Source organism: Lithobates pipiens, unplaced genomic scaffold (assembly GCF_037356315.1).
Source record: "Lithobates pipiens isolate NorthernLeopardFrog02 unplaced genomic scaffold, aLitPip1_a1.2 Scaffold_16, whole genome shotgun sequence".
NCBI lineage: Eukaryota > Metazoa > Chordata > Amphibia > Anura > Ranidae > Lithobates > Lithobates pipiens.
In genome coordinates, this window is record NW_027507748.1 from 463,175,750 (window position 1) to 463,197,777 (window position 22,028).

General features: G+C 47.4%; 1 protein-coding gene across 1 annotated transcript in view; it reads right to left on the reverse strand.

Moving 5' to 3' along the window:
• Positions 1 to 17,031: 17,031 nt before the first annotated feature.
• TNFSF13B (TNF superfamily member 13b) overlaps positions 17,032 to 22,028 on the reverse strand; it is a 40,297-nt gene continuing 35,300 nt past the window's right edge. Inside the window, exons 5-6 of the mRNA XM_077482905.1 lie at positions 20,781 to 20,931; positions 17,032 to 18,450 (exon numbers count right to left, since the gene is read on the reverse strand). Coding sequence (XP_077339031.1) covers positions 18,338 to 18,450; positions 20,781 to 20,931 — 264 coding nt within the window. The 3' untranslated portion in view covers positions 17,032 to 18,337. The remainder of the gene's footprint in view (positions 18,451 to 20,780; positions 20,932 to 22,028) is intronic.

Genomic DNA, 22,028 nt, shown 5'->3' on the forward strand with positions numbered 1-22,028 from the left:
TACCACACGCATAAAAACCGGACAAAAAAGAAAAAAGCCTGCTTTCAGTTTGTACAGGAGGATCAATGACACTGGGGGCTATCTGATCACGCAACGAGGGAGCCTTTTTATATATAAAAGAGGGACGTGCGGGTAACAGAGGTCCTAATACTCGATCCTGTTTCAGTATAAACCAGTTTTTGGCAACTCATTTTTCGAATTTCTTGTACTGGACATTATAGTCCAGAACCATTCTAAAATTAGCACCTCCATCTACTGGTTCTTTTATTCTATCTCCTAATAAAAGAGATCTATCTAACTGTTGGACTAGAGCTACTTCATGATCTAGACTAGATCTGTCATAGCCTTTTTCCTGAAATTTAGAGGATAGAATTTGAGCCTGAAGTGCAAAATCGTCCACTTTGGAACAATTACGTCTCAATCTTACATACTGTCCTCTGGGGATGTTGCACAGCCAAGACTTATGGTGGCAGCTCCCCAGAGGAATGTATGAATTACGATCGGTTGGTTTAAAATAATTCTTCAAAGACAACCCATCCACATCATTACTGATCTCCAAATCGAGGAATACCATACGTTCCTGACTAATGTTCCAAGATAGCTGGATGTTCCTATCATTCGTGTTCATAGTCCCAATAAAATCATCCAGATAGCCCCCAGTGTCATTGATCCTCCTGTACAAACTGAAAGCAGGCTTTTTTCTTTTTTCTTTTTTGTCCGGTTTTTATGCGTGTGGTAGGTGTACTGCTTGCAAACACTCCAGATGTAATATAAAAAAGAGGAAATCCTTCGTTGCTACTAGTAATAACAGGGAGTACATGATAGATCAATTGATCACTTGTTCCACGGTAGGGGTGGTATATATGTTACAATGTGGATGTGGCCTCCAATATATTGGCAGGACGTCTAGGCCTCTCCATGTGAGGCTAGGTGAGCATGTGAATAATATTAAGAAGGGACTGAGGACACACAATGTGTCTCGTCATTTTAAATTGGTACATGCTCAGAATCCCAAGAGTTTGAGTTTCTGGGGGATAGAGAAGGTTACGAAACATTGGCGTGGAGGTAACTTCATACGCCAATTGAGCAGACGTGAGTCGCATTGGATACATGAAACAAAGGTTCTTGCCCCAAGTGGCTTGAACGTTGATTTTGATTTAAATTGCTTCATTTCGGATAGATAGCTTTGCTAATTTCACTTATGTATGTGTCATTTATTTTTATTTTTATATTTTTTTATTTTTATTTTATTTTTATTTTTATTTTTATTATTATTTTTATTTTTATTTTTATATATTTATTTTTATTTTTATTTTTATTCTTATTTTCATATTTATTATATTTTTTATTTATATTTCATTTATTTTGTTATTTATTTTGGTATTTATTTCTATTATGTAACTTATTTGTATTAAGTTGTTGTTTCCATGCATGGATCAGTATTGCTTGCTGATGGCGTCGGCGGCATTGTGGTTTTATTTTATGTTTTGCAGTGGTGCAATGATGGGTTGAGATATACTTATGTGTCCCCGCATTTGTGCTATAATACTGCTTTTTTAAAGGTAATTAGGAATTCTTTTGTTACCTAATAAGCCCCATTTGAGGGCACCGGGTTGGTGCGTATGTAAGTTGCCATTGATGTGGTTCAATTCATATGCACTCCTCTGTGTTATTAGTTTTATCAGTTTTTATAACTTTTCCTCTCTTTCTGGTAATTATCTAAGTGTTAATTTGGCTTCCGGAGTCACGCTTGATGTGTGTTATCTCTGTGAAATTGCCTTGCGCACTATCTTCTTTTTCATTGGCTCATTATCAGTATACCAGCTTAAAAGCGGCCGTCCGACGTCACGCCGTCGCCGCTGATGAAGTCCCGCCTACTTTTGGGGACGCAACGCGTACGGACCACGTGACCTAAGCCGTGACGTCATCCGCAAGCTGCTATACTGATCCATGCATGGACGCTGTGATACATTTGTTTTCATGCCCAGCACTCAGCACTGGAGATCAGTGCACCAGAATGTGAGTGTATCTCTTTTACTTCTGTTTTAAATACATTTGTGGAAACAGAGAGCACTAGATTTTGTTTTTTATGTTTTTTATGGAATCATATTAAATTGAGGATACTGAAAAGGATTCAATCTTTGCGCACTACCGCTATATCTACTGAATGCTGTGAGTTACCCATGATGGGAACATGCGTTTTCTGACCTGTCTGTTGAATCAGGGGTCCATATTTTGAGGTGAGAGTCCATCTTGCTCATTGGTGAAGGAATCACATCATCACTTATTTTTGTCGATTGAAGGCACATTGCACAAGCGGATCTTTCTTCTGACATCTCTACATGTTGTTCTTTAAATCTATGGACTTTTGTGTTTTGATGCACTAATAGAGTGTCATTTTATTTACTTAGATTATTTATTTATGCGCTGTACTGTTACTTTTTTACTTTGTAATGTGGGATTTGGTATTTTGACCTATAGTATTCGAGCTGCATGTTTTTTAATTAATTGTTTAATTTTTCACTTATTTGTTGTGTTCAGCGCTGATTGATTCGTTTTATATGTCTCTCTAATGAAGCCGGTGTCCCCCAAATGAAGCCTGTGTTCCACCAAATGCCGCCTGTGTTCCACCAAATGCAGCCTGTGTCCACCAAATGCAGCCAGCCTGTGTCCACCAAATGCAGCCTGTGTCCCCCAAATGCAGCCTGTGTCCGCCAAATACAGCCTGTGTCCCCCAAATACAGCATGTGTCCCCCAAATGCAGCCAGCCTGTGTCCCTCAAATGAAGCCTGTGTCCCCCAAATGCAGCCAGCCTGTGTCCCCCAAATGCAGCCAGCCTGTGTCCCTCAAATGCAGCCTGTGTCCACCAAATGCAGCCTGTGTCCCTCAAATGCAGCCAGCCTGTGTCCCCCAAATGCAGCCTGTGTCCCCCAAATGAAGCCTGTGTTCCACCAAATGCAGCCCTTGTCCACCAAATACAGCCTGTGTCTACCAAATGCAGCCAGCCTGTGTCGACCAAATGCAGCCAGCCTGTGTCGACCAAATGCAGCCAGCCTCTGTCCCCCAAATGCAGCCTGTGTTCACCAAATGCAGCCTGTGTCCCACCAAATGCAGCCTGTGTTCACCAAATTCAGCCTGTGTCCCACCAAATGCAACCTGTGTCCCACCAAATGCAGCCTCTGTCCCCCAAATGCAGCCAGCCTCTGTCCCCCAAATGCAACCTGTATCCACCAAATGCAGCCTGTGCCCCCCAAATGAAACCAGCCTGTGTCCCCCAAATGCAACATGTGTCCACCAAATGCAGCCAGCCTATGTCCACCAAATGCGACCTGTGTCCACCAAATGTAGCCTGTGTTCCTCAAATACAGCCTGTGTCCCCCAAATGCAGCCCGTGTCCCCAAATGCAGCCTGTGTCCACCAAATGCAGCCAGCCTGTGTCCCCCAAATGCAGCCAGCCTTTGTCCCCCAACTGCAGCCTGTGTCCCCCTAATGAAGCCTGTGTCCCCCAAATGAAGCCTGTGTCCCCCCAATGCAGCCTTGTCCAACAAATGCAGCCAGCCTGTGTGCCCCAAATGCAGCTTGTGTCCCCCAAATGCAGCCTGTGTCCCCCAAATGCAGCCTGTGTCCACCAAATAAAGCATGTGTCCTCCAAATGCAGCCTGTGTCCACCAAATGCAGCCAGCCTGTGTCCCCTAAATGAAGCCTGTGTCCACCAAATGCAGCCAGCCTGTGTCCACCAAATGCAGCCAACCTGTGTCCACCAAATGCAGCCTGTGTCCACCAAATACAGCCTGCCCCCCAAATGCATCCCATGTCCACCAAATGCAGCCAGCCTTTGTCCCCCAAATGCAGCCTGTGTCCATTAAATGCAGCCAGCCTGTTCCCCAAATGCAGCCAGCCTGTGTACCCCAAATGCAGCCTGTGTCCCCCAAATGCAGTCTGTGTCCACCAAATGCAGCCTGTGTCCCCCAAATGCAGCCTGTGTCCACCAAATGCAGTCTGTGTCCACCAAATGAAGCCTGTGTCCCCCAAATGCAGCCAGTCTGTGTCCCCCAAATGCAGCCAGCCTGTGTCCCTCAAATGCAGCCTGTTTCAACCAAATGCAGCCAGCCTATGTCTCTCTAATGAAGCCGGTGACCCCCAAATGAAGCCTGTGTTCCACCAAATGCCGCCTGTGTTCCACCAAATGCAGCCTGTGTCCACCAAATGCAGCCAGCCTGTGTCCACCAAATGCAGCCAGCCTCTGTACCCCAAATGCAGTCTGTGTCCCCCAAATGCAGCCTGTGTCCACCAAATGCAGCCAGTCTGTGTCCCCCAAATGCAGCCTGTGTCCCCCAAATGCAGCCTGTGTCCACCAAATACAGCCTGTGTTCCCCAAATACAGCATGTGTCCACCAAATACAGCCAGCCTGTGTCCCTCAAATGAAGCCTGTGTCCCCCAAATTCAGCCAGCCTGTGTCCCCCAAATGCAGCCAGCCTGTGTCCCTCAAATGCAGCCAGCCTGTGTCCCTCAAATGCAGCCAGTGTCCCCCAAATGCAGCCTGTGTCCCCCAAATGAAGCCTGTGTTCCACCAAATGCAGCCCTTGTCCACCAAATACAGCCTGTGTCTACCAAATGTAGCCAGCCTGTGTCGACCAAATGCAGCCAGCCTGTGTCGACCAAATGCAGCCAGCCTCTGTCCCCCAAATGCAGCCTGTGTTCACCAAATGCAGCCTGTGTCCCATCAAATGCAGCCTGTGTCCCCCAAATGCAGCCAGCCTCTGTCCCCCAAATGCAGCCTGTATCCACCAAATGCAGCCTGTGTCCCCCAAATGAAACCAGCTTGTGTCCCCCAAATACAACATGTGTCCACCAAATGCAGCCAGCCTGTGTCCACCAAATGAAGCCTGTGTCCCCCAAATGCAGCCAGCCTGTGTCCCCCAAATGCAGCCAGCCTGTGTCCCTCAAATGCAGCCAGCCTGTGTCTCTCAAATGCAGCCAGCCTGTGTCCCTCAAATAAAGCCTGTGTCTCCCAAATGCAGCCAGCCTGTGTCCCCCAAATGCAGCCTGTGTCCCCCAAATGAAGCCTGTGTTCCACCAAATGCAGCCCTTGTCCACCAAATACAGCCTGTGTCTACCAAATGCAGCCAGTCTGTGTCGACCAAATGCAGCCAGCCTCTGTCCCCCAAATGCAGCCTGTGTTCACCAAATGCAGCCTGTGTCCCACCAAATGCAGCCTGTGTTCACCAAATGCAGCCTGTGTCCCACCAAATGCAACCTGTGTCCCACCAAATGCAGCCTGTGTCCCCCAAATGCAGCCAGCCTCTGTCCCCCAAATGCAACCTGTATCCACCAAATGCAGCCTGTGCCCCCCAAATGAAACCAGCCTGTGTCCCCCAAATGCAACATGTGTCCACCAAATGCAGCCAGCCTATGTCCACCAAATGCGACCTGTGTCCACCAAATGTAGCCTGTGTTCCCCAAATACAGCCTGTGTCCCCCAAACGCAGCCCGTGTCCCCAAATGAAGCCCGTGTCCACCAAATGCAGCCAGCCTGTGTCCCCCAAATGCAGCCAGCCTTTGTCCCCCAACTGCAGCCTGTGTCCCCCTAATGAAGCCTGTGTCCCCCAAATGAAGCCTGTGTCCCCCCAATGCAGCCTTGTCCAACAAATGCAGCCAGCCTGTGTGCCCCAAATGCAGCTTGTGTCCCCCAAATGCAGCCTGTGTCCCCCAAATGCAGCCTGTGTCCACCAAATAAAGCATGTGTCCTCCAAATGCAGCCTGTGTCCACCAAATGCAGCCAGCCTGTGTCCCCTAAATGAAGCCTGTGTCCAGCAAATGCAGCCAGCCTGTGTCCACCAAATGCAGCCAACCTGTGTCCACCAAATGCAGCCTGTGTCCACCAAATACAGCCTGCCCCCCAAATGCATCCCATGTCCACCAAATGCAGCCAGCCTTTGTCCCCCAAATGCAGCCTGTGTCCATTAAATGCAGCCAGCCTGTGTCCCCTAAATGCAGCCTGTGTCCCCCAAATGCAGTCTGTGTCCACCAAATGCAGCCTGTGTCCCCCAAATGCAGCCTCTGTCCACCAAATGCAGTCTGTGTCCCCCAAATGCAGCCTGTGTCCCCCAAATGCAGCCGGTGTCCACCAAATACAGCCTGTGTCCCCCAAATACAGCATGTGTCCACCAAATGCAGCCAGCCTGTGTCCCTCAAATGAAGCCTGTGTCCCCCAAATGCAGCCAGCCTGTGTCCCTCAAATGCAGCCTGTGTCCACCAAATGCAGCCTGTATCCCTCAAATGCAGCCAGCCTGTGTCCCTCAAATAAAGCCTGTGTCTCTCAAATGCAGCCAGCTTGTGTCCCCCAAATGCAGCCTGTGTTCCACCAAATGCAGCCCTTGTCCACCAAATACAGCCTGTGTCCACCAAATGCAGCCAGCCTGTTTCCACCAAATGCAGCCTGTGTCCACCAAATGCAGCCTGTGTCCCCTAGATGCAGCCTGTGTCCACAAAATGCAGCCAGCCTGTGTCCCTCAAATGAAGCCTGTGTCCCCCAAATGCAGCCAGTCTGTGTCCCCCAAATGCAGCCAGCCTGTGTCCCTCAAATGCAGCCTGTTTCAACCAAATGCAGCCAGCCTATGTCTCTCTAATGAAGCCGGTGTCCCCCAAATGAAGCCTGTGTTCCACCAAATGCCGCCTGTGTTCCACCAAATGCAGCCTGTGTCCACCAAATGCAGCCAGCCTGTGTCCACCAAATGCAGCCTGTGTCCCCCAAATGCAGCCTGTGTCCACCAAATACAGCCTGTGTCCCCCAAATACAGCATGTGTCCCCCAAATGCAGCCAGCCTGTGTCCCTCAAATGAAGCCTGTGTCCCCCAAATGCAGCCAGCCTGTGTCCCCCAAATGCAGCCAGCCTGTGTCCCTCAAATGCAGCCTGTGTCCACCAAATGCAGCCTGTGTCCCTCAAATGCAGCCAGCCTGTGTCCCCCAAATGCAGCCTGTGTCCCCCAAATGCAGCCTGTGTTCCACCAAATGCAGCCCTTGTCCACCAAATACAGCCTGTGTCTACCAAATGCAGCCAGCCTGTGTCGACCAAATGCAGCCAGCCTGTGTCGACCAAATGCAGCCAGCCTCTGTCCCCCAAATGCAGCCTGTGTTCACCAAATGCAGCCTGTGTCCCACCAAATGCAGCCTGTGTTCACCAAATGCAGCCTGTGTACCACCAAATGCAACCTGTGTCCCACCAAATGCAGCCTCTGTCCCCCAAATGCAGCCAGCCTCTGTCCCCCAAATGCAACCTGTATCCACCAAATGCAGCCTGTGCCCCCCAAATGAAATCAGCCTGTGTCCCCCAAATGCAACATGTGTCCACCAAATGCAGCCAGCCTATGTCCACCAAATGCGACCTGTGTCCACCAAATGTAGCCTGTGTTCCCCAAATACAGCCTGTGTCCCCCAAATGCAGCCCGTGTCCCCAAATGCAGCCTGTGTCCACCAAATGCAGCCAGCCTGTGTCCCCCAAATGCAGCCAGCCTTTGTCCCCCAACTGCAGCCTGTGTCCCCCTAATGAAGCCTGTGTCCCCCAAATGAAGCCTGTGTCCCCCCAATGCAGCCTTGTCCAACAAATGCAGCCAGCCTGTGTGCCCCAAATGCAGCTTGTGTCCCCCAAATGCAGCCTGTGTCCCCCAAATGCAGCCTGTGTCCACCAAATAAAGCATGTGTCCTCCAAATGCAGCCTGTGTCCACCAAATGCAGCCAGCCTGTGTCCCCTAAATGAAGCCTGTGTCCACCAAATGCAGCCAGCCTGTGTCCACCAAATGCAGCCAACCTGTGTCCACCAAATGCAGCCTGTATCCACCAAATACAGCCTGCCCCCCAAATGCATCCCATGTCCACCAAATGCAGCCAGCCTTTGTCCCCCAAATGCAGCCTGTGTCCATTAAATGCAGCCAGCCTGTCCCCCAAATGCAGCCAGCCTGTGTCCCCCCAAATGCAGCCTGTGTCCCCCAAATGCAGTCTGTGTCCACCAAATGCAGCCTGTGTCCCCCAAATGCAGCCTGTGTCCACCAAATGCAGTCTGTGCCCCCCAAATGCAGCCTGTGTCCCCCAAATGCAGCCGGTGTCCACCAAATACAGCCTGTGTCCCCCAAATACAGCATGTGTCCACCAAATGCAGCCAGCCTGTGTCCCTCAAATGAAGCCTGTGTCCCCCAAATGCAGCCAGCCTGTGTCCCCCAAATGCAGCCTGTGTCCACCAAATGCAGCCTGTATCCCTCAAATGCAGCCAGCCTGTGTCCCTCAAATAAAGCCTGTGTCTCCCAAATGCAGCCAGCTTGTGTCCCCCAAATGCAGCCTGTGTCCCCCAAATGCAGCCTGTGTTCCACCAAATGCAGCCCTTGTCCACCAAATACAGCCTGTGTCCACCAAATGCAGCCAGCGTCCACCAAATGCAGCCAGCCTGTTTCCACCAAATGCAGCCTGTGTCCACCAAATGCAGCCTGTGTCCCCTAGATACAGCCTGTGTCCACAAAATGCAGCCAGCCTGTGTCCCTCAAATGAAGCCTGTGTCCCCCAAATGCAGCCAGTCTGTGTCCCCCAAATGCAGCCAGCCTGTGTCCCTCAAATGCAGCCTGTTTCAACCAAATGCAGCCAGCCTATGTCTCTCTAATGAAGCCGGTGTCCCCCAAATGAAGCCTGTGTTCCACCAAATGCCGCCTGTGTTCCACCAAATGCAGCCTGTGTCCACCAAATGCAGCCAGCCTGTGTCCACCAAATGCAGCCAGCCTCTGTACCCCAAATGCAGTCTGTGTCCCCCAAATGCAGCCTGTGTCCACCAAATGCAGCCTGTGTCCACCAAATGCAGCCAGCCTGTGTCCCCCAAATGCAGCCTGTGTCCCCCAAATGCAGCCTGTGTCCACCAAATACAGCCTGTGTCCCCCAAATGCAGCCTGTGTCCACCAAATGCAGCCAGCCTGTGTCCCTCAAATGAAGCCTGTGTCCCCCAAATGCAGCCAGTCTGTGTCCCCCAAATGCAGCCAGCCTGTGTCCCTCAAATGCAGCCTGTTTCAACCAAATGCAGCCAGCCTATGTCTCTCTAATGAAGCCGGTGTCCCCCAAATGAAGCCTGTGTTCCACCAAATGCCGCCTGTGTTCCACCAAATGCAGCCTGTGTCCACCAAATGCAGCCAGCCTGTGTCCACCAAATGCAGCCAGCCTCTGTACCCCAAATGCAGTCTGTGTCCCCCAAATGCAGCCTGTGTCCACCAAATGCAGCCTGTGTCCACCAAATGCAGCCAGCCTGTGTCCCCCAAATGCAGCCTGTGTCCCCCAAATGCAGCCTGTGTCCACCAAATACAGCCTGTGTCCCCCAAATGCAGCCTGTGTCCACCAAATGCAGCCAGCCTGTGTCCCCCAAATGCAGCCTGTGTCCCCCAAATGCAGCCTGTGTCCACCAAATACAGCCTGTGTCCCCCAAATACAGCATGTGTCCACCAAATGCAGCCAGCCTGTGTCCCTCAAATGAAGCCTGTGTCCCCCAAATTCAGCCAGCCTGTGTCCCCCAAATGCAGCCAGCCTGTGTCCCTCAAATGCAGCCAGCCTGTGTCCCTCAAATGCAGCCTGTATCCACCAAATGCAGCCTGTGTCCCTCAAATGCAGCCAGCCTGTGTCCCTCAAATAAAGCCTGTGTCTCCCAAATGCAGCCAGCCTGTGTCCCCCAAATGCAGCCTGTGTCCCCCAAATGAAGCCTGTGTTCCACCAAATGCAGCCCTTGTCCACCAAATACAGCCTGTGTCTACCAAATGCAGCCAGCCTGTGTCGACCAAATGCAGCCAGCCTGTGTCGACCAAATGCAGCCAGCCTCTGTCCCCCAAATGCAGCCTGTGTTCACCAAATGCAGCCTGTGTCCCATCAAATGCAGCCTGTGTCCCCCAAATGCAGCCAGCCTCTGTCCCCCAAATGCAACCTGTATCCACCAAATGCAGCCTGTGTCCCCCAAATAAAACCAGCTTGTGTCCCCCAAATACAACATGTGTCCACCAAATGCAGCCAGCCTGTGTCCACCAAATGCAACCTATGTCCACCAAATGTAGCCTGTGTCCCCCAAATACAGCATGTGTCCCCCAAATGCAGCCTGTGTCCACCAAATGCAGCCTGTGTCCACCAAATGCAGCCAGCCTGTGTCCCCCAAATGCAGCCAGCTTTTGTCCCCCAACTGCAGCCTGTGTCCCCCCTAATGAAGCCTGTGTCCCCCAAATGAAGCCTGTGTCCCCCAAATGCAGCCTTGTCCAACAAATTCAGCCAGCCTGTGTGCCCCAAATGCAGCATGTGTCCCCCAAATGCAGCCTGTGTCCACCAAATAAAGCCTCTGTCCTCCAAATGCAGCCTGTGTCCCCTAAATGAAGCCTGTGTCCACCAAATGCAGCCAGCCTGTGTCCACCAAATGCAGCCAACCTGTGTTCACCAAATGCAGCCTGTGTCCACCAAATACAGCCTGCCCCCCAAATGCATCCCATGTCCACCAAATGCAGCAAGCCTTTGTCCCCCAAATGCAGCCTGTGTCCACCGAATACAGCCTGTGTCCCCCAAATGCAGTCTGTGTCCACCAAATGCAGCCTGTGTCCACCAAATGCCGCCTATGTCCACCAAATGCAGCCAGCATGTTTCCCCCAAATTCAGCCAGCATGTTTCCCCCAAATGAACCCTGTGTCTCCCAAATGCAGCCAGCCCCTGTCCCTCAAATGCAGCCTGTGTTCACCAAATGCAGCCTGTGTCCCACCAAATGCAACCTGTGTCCCACCAAATGCAGCCTGTGTCCCCCAAATGCAGCCAGCCTCTGTCCCCCAAATGCAACCTGTATCCACCAAATGCAGCCTGTGTCCCCCAAATGAAACCAGCCTGTGTCCCCCAAATGCAACATGTGTCCACCAAATGCAGCCAGCCTGTGTCCACCAAATGCAACCTGTGTCCACCAAATGTAGCCTGTGTCCCCCAAATACAGCCTGTGTCCCCCAAATGCAGCCTGTGTCCCCAAATGCAGCCTGTGTCCACCAAATGCAGCCAGCCTGTGTCCCCCAAATGCAGCCAGCCTTTGTCCCCCATCTGAAGCCTGTGTCCCCCTAATGAAGCCTGTGTCCCCCAAATGCAGCCTGTCCCCCCCCAATGCAGCCTTGTCCAACAAATGCAGCCAGCCTGTGTGCCCCAAATGCAGCCTGTGTCCCCCAAATGCAGCCTGTGTCCACCAAATAAAGCCTGTGTCCTCCAAATGCAGCCTGTGTCCACCAAATGCAGCCAGCCTGTGTCACCTAAATGAAGCCTGTGTCCACCAAATGCAGGCAGCCTGTGTCCACCAAATGCAGCCAACCTGTGTCCACCAAATGCAGCCTGTCCCCCAAATGCATCCCATGTCCACCAAATGCAGCCAGCCTTTGTCCCCCAAATGCAGCCTGTGTCCATTAAATGCAGCCAGCCTGTCCCCCAAATGCAGCCAGCCTGTGTCCCCCAAATGCAGCCTGTGTCCACCGAATACAGCCTGTGTCCCCCAAATGCAGTCTGTATCCACCAAATGCAGCCTGCGTCCACCAAATGCAGCCAGCATGTTTCCCCCAAATTCAGCCAGCATGTTTCCCCTAAATGAACCCTGTGTCTCCCAAATGCAGCCAGCCTGTGTCCCCGAATTTCAGTCTGTGACCACCAAATGCAGCCAGCATGTTTCCCCCAAATGAAGCCTGTGTTTCCCAAATGCAGCCAGCCTGTGTCCCCCAAATGCAGTCTGTGTCCACCGAATATAGCCTGTGTTCCCCAAATGCAGCCTGTGTCCACCAAATGCATCCAGCCTGTGTCCCTCACATGCAGCCTGTGTCCACCAAATACAGCCTGTGTCCCCCAAATGCAGCCTGTGTCCACCAAATGTAGCCTATGTCCACCAAATGCAGCCAGCATGTTTCCCCCAAATGAACCCTGTGTCTCCCAAATGCAGCCAGCCTGTGTCCCCGAAATTCAGTCTGTGTCCACCAAATGCAGCCTGTGTCCACCAAATGCAGCCAGCATGTTTCCCCCAAATGAACCCTGTGTCCAACAAATAAAGCCTGTGTCCTCCAAATGCAGCCTGTGTCCGCCAAATGCAGCCAGCCTGTGTCCCCCAAATGCAGCCTGTGTCCACCAAATGCAGTCAGCCTGTGTCCACCAAATGCAGCCTGTGTCCACCAAATACAGCCTGCCCCCCAAATGCATCCCATGTCCACCAAATGCAGCCAGCCTTTGTCCCCCAAATGCAGTCTGTGTCCATTAAATGCAGCCAGCCTGTCCCCCAAATGCAGCCAGCCTGTGTCCCCCAAATGCAGCCTGTGTCCACCGAATACAGCCTGTGTCCCCCAAATGCAGTCTGTGTCCACCAAATGCAGCCTGTGTACACCAAAGGCAGCCTATGTCCACCAAATGCAGCCAGCATGTTTCCCCCAAATGAACCCTGTGCCTCTCAAATACAGCAGCCCGTGTCCCCGAAATTCAGTCTGTGTCCACCAAATGCAGCCTGTGTCCACCAAATGCAGCCAGCATGTTTCCCCCAAATGAACCCTGTATCTCCCAAATGCAGCCAGCCTGTGTCCCCCAAATGCAGTCTGTGTCCACCAAATGCAGCCAGCCTGTGTCCCCCAAATGCAGTCTGTGTCCACCGAATATAGCCTGTGTTCCCCAAATGCAGCCTGTGTCCACCAAATGCAGCCAGCCTGTGTTCCTCACATGCAGCCTGTGTCCACCGAATACAGCCTGTGTCCCCCAAATGCAGTCTGTGTTCACCAAATGCAGCCTGTGTCCACCAAATGCAGCCTATGTCCACCAAATGCAGCCAGCATGTTTCCCCCAAATGAACCCTGTGTCTCCCAAATGCAGCCAGCCTGTGTCCCCCAATTGCAGTCTGTGTCCACCAAATGCAGCCAGTCTGTGTCCCCCAAATGCAGCCTGTGTCCACTGAATATAGCCTGTGTTCCCCAAATGCAGCCAGCCTGTGTCCACCAAATGCAGCCAGCCTGTCCCCCCCAAATGCATTCTGGGGTTAACGGCCTCCAGGAAGACAGACAGCCTATAAGACAGGAAGTAGACAGAGAGGTGGTGGTGAGGAGGAGATGGAGATGAACACCTGTCTGAGGAGCTGTCTGGCTGTGTTGTTGTATTTGCTGTTTGCTGTTTTGGAGGCTGCAAAAATATCTCTGCAAGGATTTTTTTTGGTGAAGACCTGTCTACAGAACTGTAGGTGCTTTTCTTTTTGTATTATTTTGTGCTGAAGATAAGCGGACTTTAATTTATGGTTTTTATATGCTGAAGAAAAGCTTTATTTTTGATTTAATTAAAAATAAATATATTTTGGTTTCACCTGACAACGGTTTATGCACTTAATCCCGCGGAGCTAGTATCCCCAAACTTCACAATATATATATAAAATATAGATATACAGTGGGGACGGAAAAGTATTCAGGCCCCCTCAAAATTTTCACACTTTGTTATATTGCAGCCATTTGCTAAAATAATTTAAGTTAATTTTTTTCTCATTAATGTACACACAGCACCCCATATTGGCAGAAAAACACAGAATTGTTGACATTTTTGCAGATTTATTAAAAAATAAAAACTGAAATATCACATGGTCCTAAGTATTCAGACCCTTTGCTCAGTATTTAGTAGAAGCACCTTTTGATTTAATACAACCATGAGACTTTTTGGGAAAGATGCAACAAGTTTTTCACACCTGGATTTGGGGATCCTCTGCCATTCCTCCTTGCAGATCATCTCCAGTTCTGTCAGGTTGGATGGTAAATGTTGGTGGACAGCCATTTTTAGGTCTCTCCAGAGATGCTCAATTGGGTTTAAGTCAGGGCTCTGGCTGGGCCATTCAAGAACAGTCACTGAGTTGTTGTGAAGCCACTCCTTCTTTATTTTAGCTATATTCTTAGGGTCATTGTCTTGTTGGAAGGTAAACCTTCATCCCAGTCTGATGTCCTGGAGAAGGTTTTCATCCAGGATATCCCTGTACTTGGCCGCATTCATCTTTCCCTCTATTGTGACCAGTTGTCCTGTCCCTGCAGCTGAAAAACCCCCACAGCATGATGCTGCCACCACCATGCTTCACTGTTGGGATTGTATTGGATAGGTGGTGAGCAGTACCTGGTTTTCTCCACACATAACGCTTAGAATTAAGGCCAAAAAGTTCTATCTTGGTCTCATCAGACCAAAGAATCTTCTTTCTCACCAGTTTGGAGTCCTTCAGGTGTTTTTTTTAGCAAACTCCATGCGGGCTTTCATGTGTCTTGCACTGAGAGACTTCCGTTGGGCCACTCTGCCATAAAGCCCCGACTGGTGGAGGGCTGCAGTGATGATTGACTTTCTATAAATTTCTCCCATCTCCCGACTGCATCTCTGGAGCTCAGCCACAGTGATCTTTGGGTTCTTCTTTACCTCTCTCACCAAGGCTCTTCTCCCCTGATAGCTAAGTTTGGCTGGACGGCCAGCTCTAGGAAGGGTTCTGGTCATCCCAAATGTCTTCCATTTAAGGATTGTGCTCTGAGGAACCTTAAGTGCAACATCATTTTTTGTAACCTTGGCCAGATCTGTGCCTTGCCACAATTCTGTCTCTGAGCTCTTCAGGCAGTTCCTTTGACCTCATGATTCTAATTTGCTCTGACATGCACTGTGAGCTGTAAGGTCTTATATAGACAGGTATGTGGCTTTCCTAATCAAGTCCAATCAGTATAATCAAACACAGCTGGACTCAAATGAAGGTGTAGAACCATCTCAAGGATGATCAGAAGAAATGGACAGCACCTGAGTTAAATATGAGTGTCACAGAAAAGGGTCTGAAAACTTAGGACCATGTGATATTTCAGTTTTTATTTTTTAATAAATCTGCAAAAATTTCAACAATTCTGTATTTTTCTGTCAATATGGGGTGCTGTGTATACATTAATGAGGAAACAAATGAACTTAAATGATTTTGGCAAATAGCTGCAATATAACAAAGAGTGAAAAATTTAAGGGGATCTGAATACTTTCCATCATCATTGTGTGCCTTCCTTGGATTTTAAATCTCAAGGAAGGTTTTATGTATGTATGTGTAGCACTTACCCCCGAAGGAGCTGCTTAATTTTTCTGGGCTTACCGATTACCTCCTCCAGCTCATCCTTGTCTAGGGGTTCCCAGGGTTGATAACCCAGTAACTGTAGAGACTGGCACTTGAATTCCTTGTTAGGATTTTTATTTTGCATTTAACGATTGAACAAACTCAGTCTCTAAGTTGGGAATAGAGGGTATCAGGGTAAAGTTTAGCTCAGGTACTTGAAACTGCTGACTCCATGAAAGTCTCTCTCTAAGTACACAATCCAGGGAACAGCCACCCGCAACTGGATTCTTTAACTGATAAATCCTTTTAGTTTAGTTTTGGGTTTAGTAGCCAACAGATAATTCTAGCTTTTCAAAGTCTCTCATATAGACTTGGTTGGAAACTTACTTACAACTGGAAGGGTAGAAGTAGGAACCTTTCTTACTGTACCAGAATCTTTCAGCCGGTCCAGCGATACTGTAAGAATTGTGGATTCAGTCAATGTCCATGGTAGCTCAGCTTCCAGGTCTTACCGAGCAGCCAGCCTTGTGTGTGGCCCTCTTACTGAAGAGTTCTCCCCTGGTCGCATTTAGAGTTGCTGGACCTCTCCAAACCCGAGACGGCCCCGGAACATCTTAGAATCCTCCTTCCAGTTACTGCGCCTCCAACTAGCCAGTTCTGAGACTCAAAAATGAATGGATCCGCACCCCAGGCCATGAGGGCCCCCGGGGGCTGGTCAGGAGGACCAGGACCATGGAGTCAGCAACAACTTCTGGACCGGAAAGCAGAACCACGTGACTTTGGCACCTTAAGTACCCTTTCCCAGATTATGCAGTGAGACAAACGCGCTCACTGATTGGTTCCCAGCTAGAGATTGGTACCCAATGTGTCCAACCAGACTGCATTCTAAAGCCTCCCACAGGTGTACAACCCCACCTATGACCAGGCAGAACTTCTATACAGCCCAGCCAAACTGATCCCAAAGTACAATTTAGCACAATTAGTCCAAAAACTCATTACAGTTTTGAGCAAAAACAAAAATGTAAACACATATCGCGTACTCATTAGGAGTACCGGCGCTACTATGCATTTATCTCACAGTGATCAGAAGCCATACATTCTGACTGTATTGAGCCTGAAAAGCAAATAATAAACTCGTCTTCCCGCTACCAACCCTCCCCCCTTCAGTGGGACTCCTGTGGAGTGTCCTCATTTCTCAGTTCGGTCACCCTGGGAACCCCACTGACAATGGATCCAGAGAGCGTTAACTCCCATTTGTGTGATATACTAAGTCCTGTTGGTGTCGCCGGCTCTCTTGAAATCATAGAGTTTTTGTTCTTGCATTCTATAATAATATTTTAAATTCAATAAGCTTAAACAAGGAATGGGTTCTCACTTAGGCCGCGTACACACGGGCGGATTGTCTGTCCAACTTAGTCCGCGGACTGTCTGACAAACAAAGTCTTACGGAATTTCCGAAATTTTGTCCGTTCAAACTTGGTTTTGTCCGTCCAAACTTGGTTTCAGCGGACAGTCCGCTCGTGTGTAGGCAAGTTGGACGAACTAAGTATGGCGCATGCTCAGAAAGGATTTACACGGCCGAAGGTTGCATTGCAGTGTATAGGACGTCGTTTTTCTAGTCCCGTCGTACGTGCTGTACACGTCATCGCGCACGCTTTCAGCGGACTGTCTGCTCATCGTGTGTGGTCAAGTCCGTTCATGCAAATTTTGAACGGACTGTCTGTCGGATTGTCTGACGAACTTAGTTGGCCAGACAATCCGCCCATGTGTACGTGGCCTTAGAATGCCCAAATCAAAAACTTTAGTTCATGTTTACTTATATTGATCATTTGGGTTAGCATGGGTCAATTTAACCAAAACCTAAAAAAAAGGTTCAAACTGGAGTTGGGATCTAAAAACAAGAACATTGTATTTAAAATGAAAGATTTTCACAGTGGTAAAAGTTATGACATACTCATGTTTACAGAATGATTGTATAAAAAAAGCACACTTTAATGTGTAAATACTTTTCTCAAAACTGAAAATGATAAATATTTTACATGTTATGTAATATAATATAATTCTTTAATCACAAACACTGTTACTGTTTAAACCAGCCTTCCTCATTTTTAACATACAGGAATTCTTAAAATAACTTTCCCATCACAAGGAACCTCTGCTAATAATTTTTATAGCTACAGCTCATTGTACATTAGCATAAAAGTCGATGGGAAGAATGCTCTTTAAAGTGGTAGTAAAGCCTGATTTGTGATTTTTACCTACAGATAAGCCTATAATAAGGCTATAGTTGTGAACAAGCATGGTACGCTCATGTGAAACACGTCAACTATCTGTATTCCTGCATGTTTGACTGGCATACGACAATAAAGAACTTCTTATCAAGCATTTTGATGGTCTGGTGTGCAACCAATTTCTTCTTTTTTCTTTGCATTGTGGACAGTGGTGAGCCAAGGTTGGCATCTGAAACCCAGTGCACCTGTTTATTACCTGATACGGTGTGTGCTTCTTGTTTGGACTATAATAAGGCTTACCTGTAGGTAAAATGAATATATTCTGAACGTGCACCGTTTAGGAGATATTCACCCTGGATGCAGCTGGTGACATCACCGGCGCACGCGCTCTGAAGGTCCGAAATACCTTACTGGACCTTCAGAGCTTTGTGCCGACACTGAGGGCTCCTCCCACATCTGCAGAGGGTGACGACATTGCCGCTCCAACCAATCACACAGCCGAAGCATGTGAACCGAGAAGAAGACCGGGAATGATGTTAGACCTCTCAACGGTGACAGTACACTGCTTGAAGGCTTTGTTGTAAGGTAAGTGTTTCATAATGTGCTAGTATGCAATGCTTACTGGCACATTATGCGATTACCTTAGAGGTGTTTTTTTTTTCTTCTTTTCTTTAACCAGCCACAGTTTACCACTGCTTTAACTCTCTAGCTATTGGAAACTATTTCCCCCTACAGATAAACAAAAGATCGTGGTGGTCAGTGGTTACTTATCTAAGAGACAGAAATTGCTCATTATTCAAGAAACATCTGGCAACTCTGGAGGAACCCTAGGGTTACACAGAACTCTTATTGAGAAAGGTTGGTTTATGCTGGTTCTGGATTTCCAAAAATACATTGCTCCCTTCTCGTAAATTAAATGACATTTTATGTATATTCCTGTTTTTTATTTCTCTTAATTAGTAGGCTTATCTTGCGTCCTTGAACTTTGGTTTAAAAAGAACATTTTCTGTTTCTGTTTCACAATAGTTTGATTGCGCCGAAGAATGTGCCATCACCACTCAGAAATATTTTAATATCACTTTTTGGTATTGTAAGGAAGAGCTCATCGCCTTCTTCTAATTTTGCAAGCCCTGGAAAACAGAATAGCGTATTAAGCAGAATATTGTAATAATAGTGACTACTTCAGACACATATAAGAATCTAGCAGGTGACTACTGACATCTAGTTCAACTGAAATGGCAGTTTTAGATAAAACTAGATTTTATTTTTGTTTCTACGTATTTATAAATGTGAATTAAATGAATGGGCTGTGTTGATGGCCTTTGTCCTTTGGTCTTGTGTTGATGCCATCTGTTTGGGGTAAGTTAGAGATGAAAGCCAGATAATTTGGAATTCATTGACAGGTGCATTTGACCTGCAATTGACTTCCTTCTAACCTGCATTTGACCTGTTTCTAGCAGTTTCTGCCTTCCTATTAGACTTAAATTTGAAACTAAAGGCAAAATATTTTTTAAAAATTTATGATAGAATAAGGGAAGATTATAACCCCTGTTATTTTTTTTTTTTTGTCATTTGTGTCGCATTGGGGAGATTTCCCTTCACTTCCTGTTCGATAGCAGGAAGTTAGAGGAAAGTGAAAGAATCCAGGGTTGTCATAATTTTTACCAGAACTAGCATCCCCATTGCAAGAGTTCCCCACTATTAGTGTTCTGATGTCAACCCAAAATTTGGGATTTTCTTTTTACTTTCCACCATATACAAAAAAAAACTTTAATGGGAATGAAATGCCCACTCTATGTGATAGACCAACACAAAGTGGCACATAATTGGGAAGTGGAAAGAAAATGATAAATGGTTTTCAATTTATTTTTACAAATAAATATCTAAAAAGTGTTGTAGCATGCATTTGCATTAAACCCCCTTTACTCTGATACCCCAAACTAAAATCTAGTAGAACCAATTGCTTTCAGAAGTCCCCTAATTAGGAATTAGAGTCCACCTGTGTGTAATTTAATCTCAGTAAAAATACAGCTGTACTGTGAAGCCCAGAGAGGTTTGTTAGAGAACCTTAGTGAACAAACAGCATCATGAAGGCCAAGGAACACATCAGAAATGTCAGGGATAAAGCTGTGGAAAAGTTTAAAGCAGGGTTACGTTATAAAAAAATATCCCAAGCTTTGAACATCTCACAGAGCACTGTTCAATCCATCATCTGACAATGGAAAGAGTATGGCACAACTGCAAACCTACCAAGACATGGCCGTTCACCGAAACTGACAGGCTGGGCAAGGAGAGCATTACTCAGAGAAGCAGCCAGAAGGCCCATGGTAACTCATCTAGAGAATTTTTGAAAACCATTTATCATTTACCTTCCACTTCACAATTATGTGCTACTTTGTGTTGGCCTATCACATAAAATTCCAATAAAATACATTTTTGCTTTTGGTTGTAACATGAGAAAATGTGGAAAGGGGTAAGAATACTTTTTCAAGGCACTTTATGTGTACAAATTTAAATCATTAAATGAAAAACTCCAATGAAAGTAAACATATATATTATAAAATATATATATGTGTAATTTAAAGTGATTGTAAAGGCAATTTTAGACTAGCATCAGGGTCGCTTTAAGTGCCCTGACATGGGGCAGTTCATTTTCTACAAAACAGAGGCAAAAAAGTATCTCCAGTAAAGCTAAAATTCTATGTTTAGTTCTAAATCTTGAGGGGATTTATTTTAATCAACAAAAACAGATTTCCATGTTATATTCCATTTTCGTGACATTAAATAATAGACACCAATGCTTACATTTTGTGTTAATCACAATGAAAGATGCATGAAATGTCTATCTTCAAATCAATTAAAAAAATTAGCAATTGTCATTCTCCTCCCATCTTTTAGCTTAAAAATCGAAAAGACCTTTTAAAGCGGAGCTCCACCCAAAAATGGAACTTCCACTTTTCCGCTTCCTCCCCCCGTGTCACATTTGGCACCTTTTAGGGGATGGGGGGAGCAGATACCTGTCTAATACAGGTATTTTGCTCCCACTCCCGGGCATAGATATCCGAGCCACCCACGGGTATCAACCCCCCCCCCCCCCCCCCCGCTGTCTTCTTGGAGATGCACAGGTTCCAGGAGACAGCAGGGCCCAGTAGTATAGCGCAGCGCAAGTCGCGCATGCACAGTAGGGCAGCAGGAAGTGAAGCCGCACTTGCTATGTGGCAACCGAGCAGGCTTGCTCCTGAGCCACTGCTCTGTGTGTCAATTCACACTCAGATTGGCCCCACTCTCCCCTTTCTTCTCAATGGCTTACTGGCTGTGCTGCTGTCTCAGCCGATGAGGAGGGAGAGTCCCCAGAGAGCCGAGCCTTTAGAAATACTTTTAAAAAAAATGGACATTTACCTCAGAAATATGCCTTTCAAATAAGATCTCCCCTCAGCATTTTTCTAATTACATTACTTACCACCTGTAAAACATGTGTTGTTTGGGTCTGACTTTGGCATATTTTGTATACATCTAAATAAAGTAACCACATTTGGATCATCCCCCACAGTCTGCATCTTCTTCCTCTGTACTAAATGACCCGCTGCAAACACTTCATCTGTGTACCAAACCTAAAAAGAAAAAACAAAGATTTTGCAATATTTAATAAACATAGGGACCACAAATAGAATATGCGTCATTGTCATTAGACGGTTACAGTGGTTGTTAAACCACTCTAACCTGTATACACCATCAGCACTGCCTCCTATTGTAGTGTCCCCCTCTGTGTGTGATTTATAAAAATAAATGCTGCAAATAACTATTTACGAGACTGTGATCACATGACTGGCCAGCTTTCTCCTTTCCTCCTCTGAGAGTTGCAAGGGGTGGGGCTGAGATTCCTCTGCTAATTTCAGTCTGGAGGGGAGGAGGAGAGGAGGAGAGAGATGGCTGTTTGTGATTGCAATCTCGGCTCTTAAATTAGGTATTTACAACATTTATATTTATAAATCATTCACAGAGGGGAACACTGCAATAGGAGGCAGTGCTGATGGTGTATACAGGTTAGTGTACAGGTTAGAGCAGCAGGAGAGGGGAGGGGTGGCTCACACACAGACAGAGAGGGAAGGGGGAGGACACAGGAGCAGAGAGGAGAGCAGATAGCAGGCTGCTGATGACAGAGGCACGAAAACTGATCATGGTGTCTTGTCTCAGCAGCCATGATACATCGTGGCCAATTTACAGAGGGGGGAGGAGAAACTGGCAGGATCAGCCAGGTTTTTTAGGTGTTACAGGGGGCCAAATAATACTTCATATTCCCATCGCACACATTCCTGGATGAGCTCTCGAGTTGCTGTAGCAACAACCAGCTGGATACTGGTTCAAGTCACAGTCACATCTATACAGGGGGCCAAATGACACAGGACAAGCACTGTGTCATGCAACATGCTTTAAAGGAGCGGGATCCTTTTTTTTTTTTTTTTTTTTTTGGGCTAACAAATGCTTTAAAGGATAAGTTCGCTTTTGGAACATGTTACATGTTCTACCCATTTTTAGAAGGGTCAATGCCATAGAAGTATCTGGGTGTTCTGGTACATCATGAATTTGATAGCAGCCCAAATTGCTAATCTGCAGTTTAATAGAGGTATATACTTCAGAGAAAGAGAGAGAGAGAGAGAGAGAGACAAATAGACAGACAGGCATAAACTAGCCCACTGCAAAGCATCAG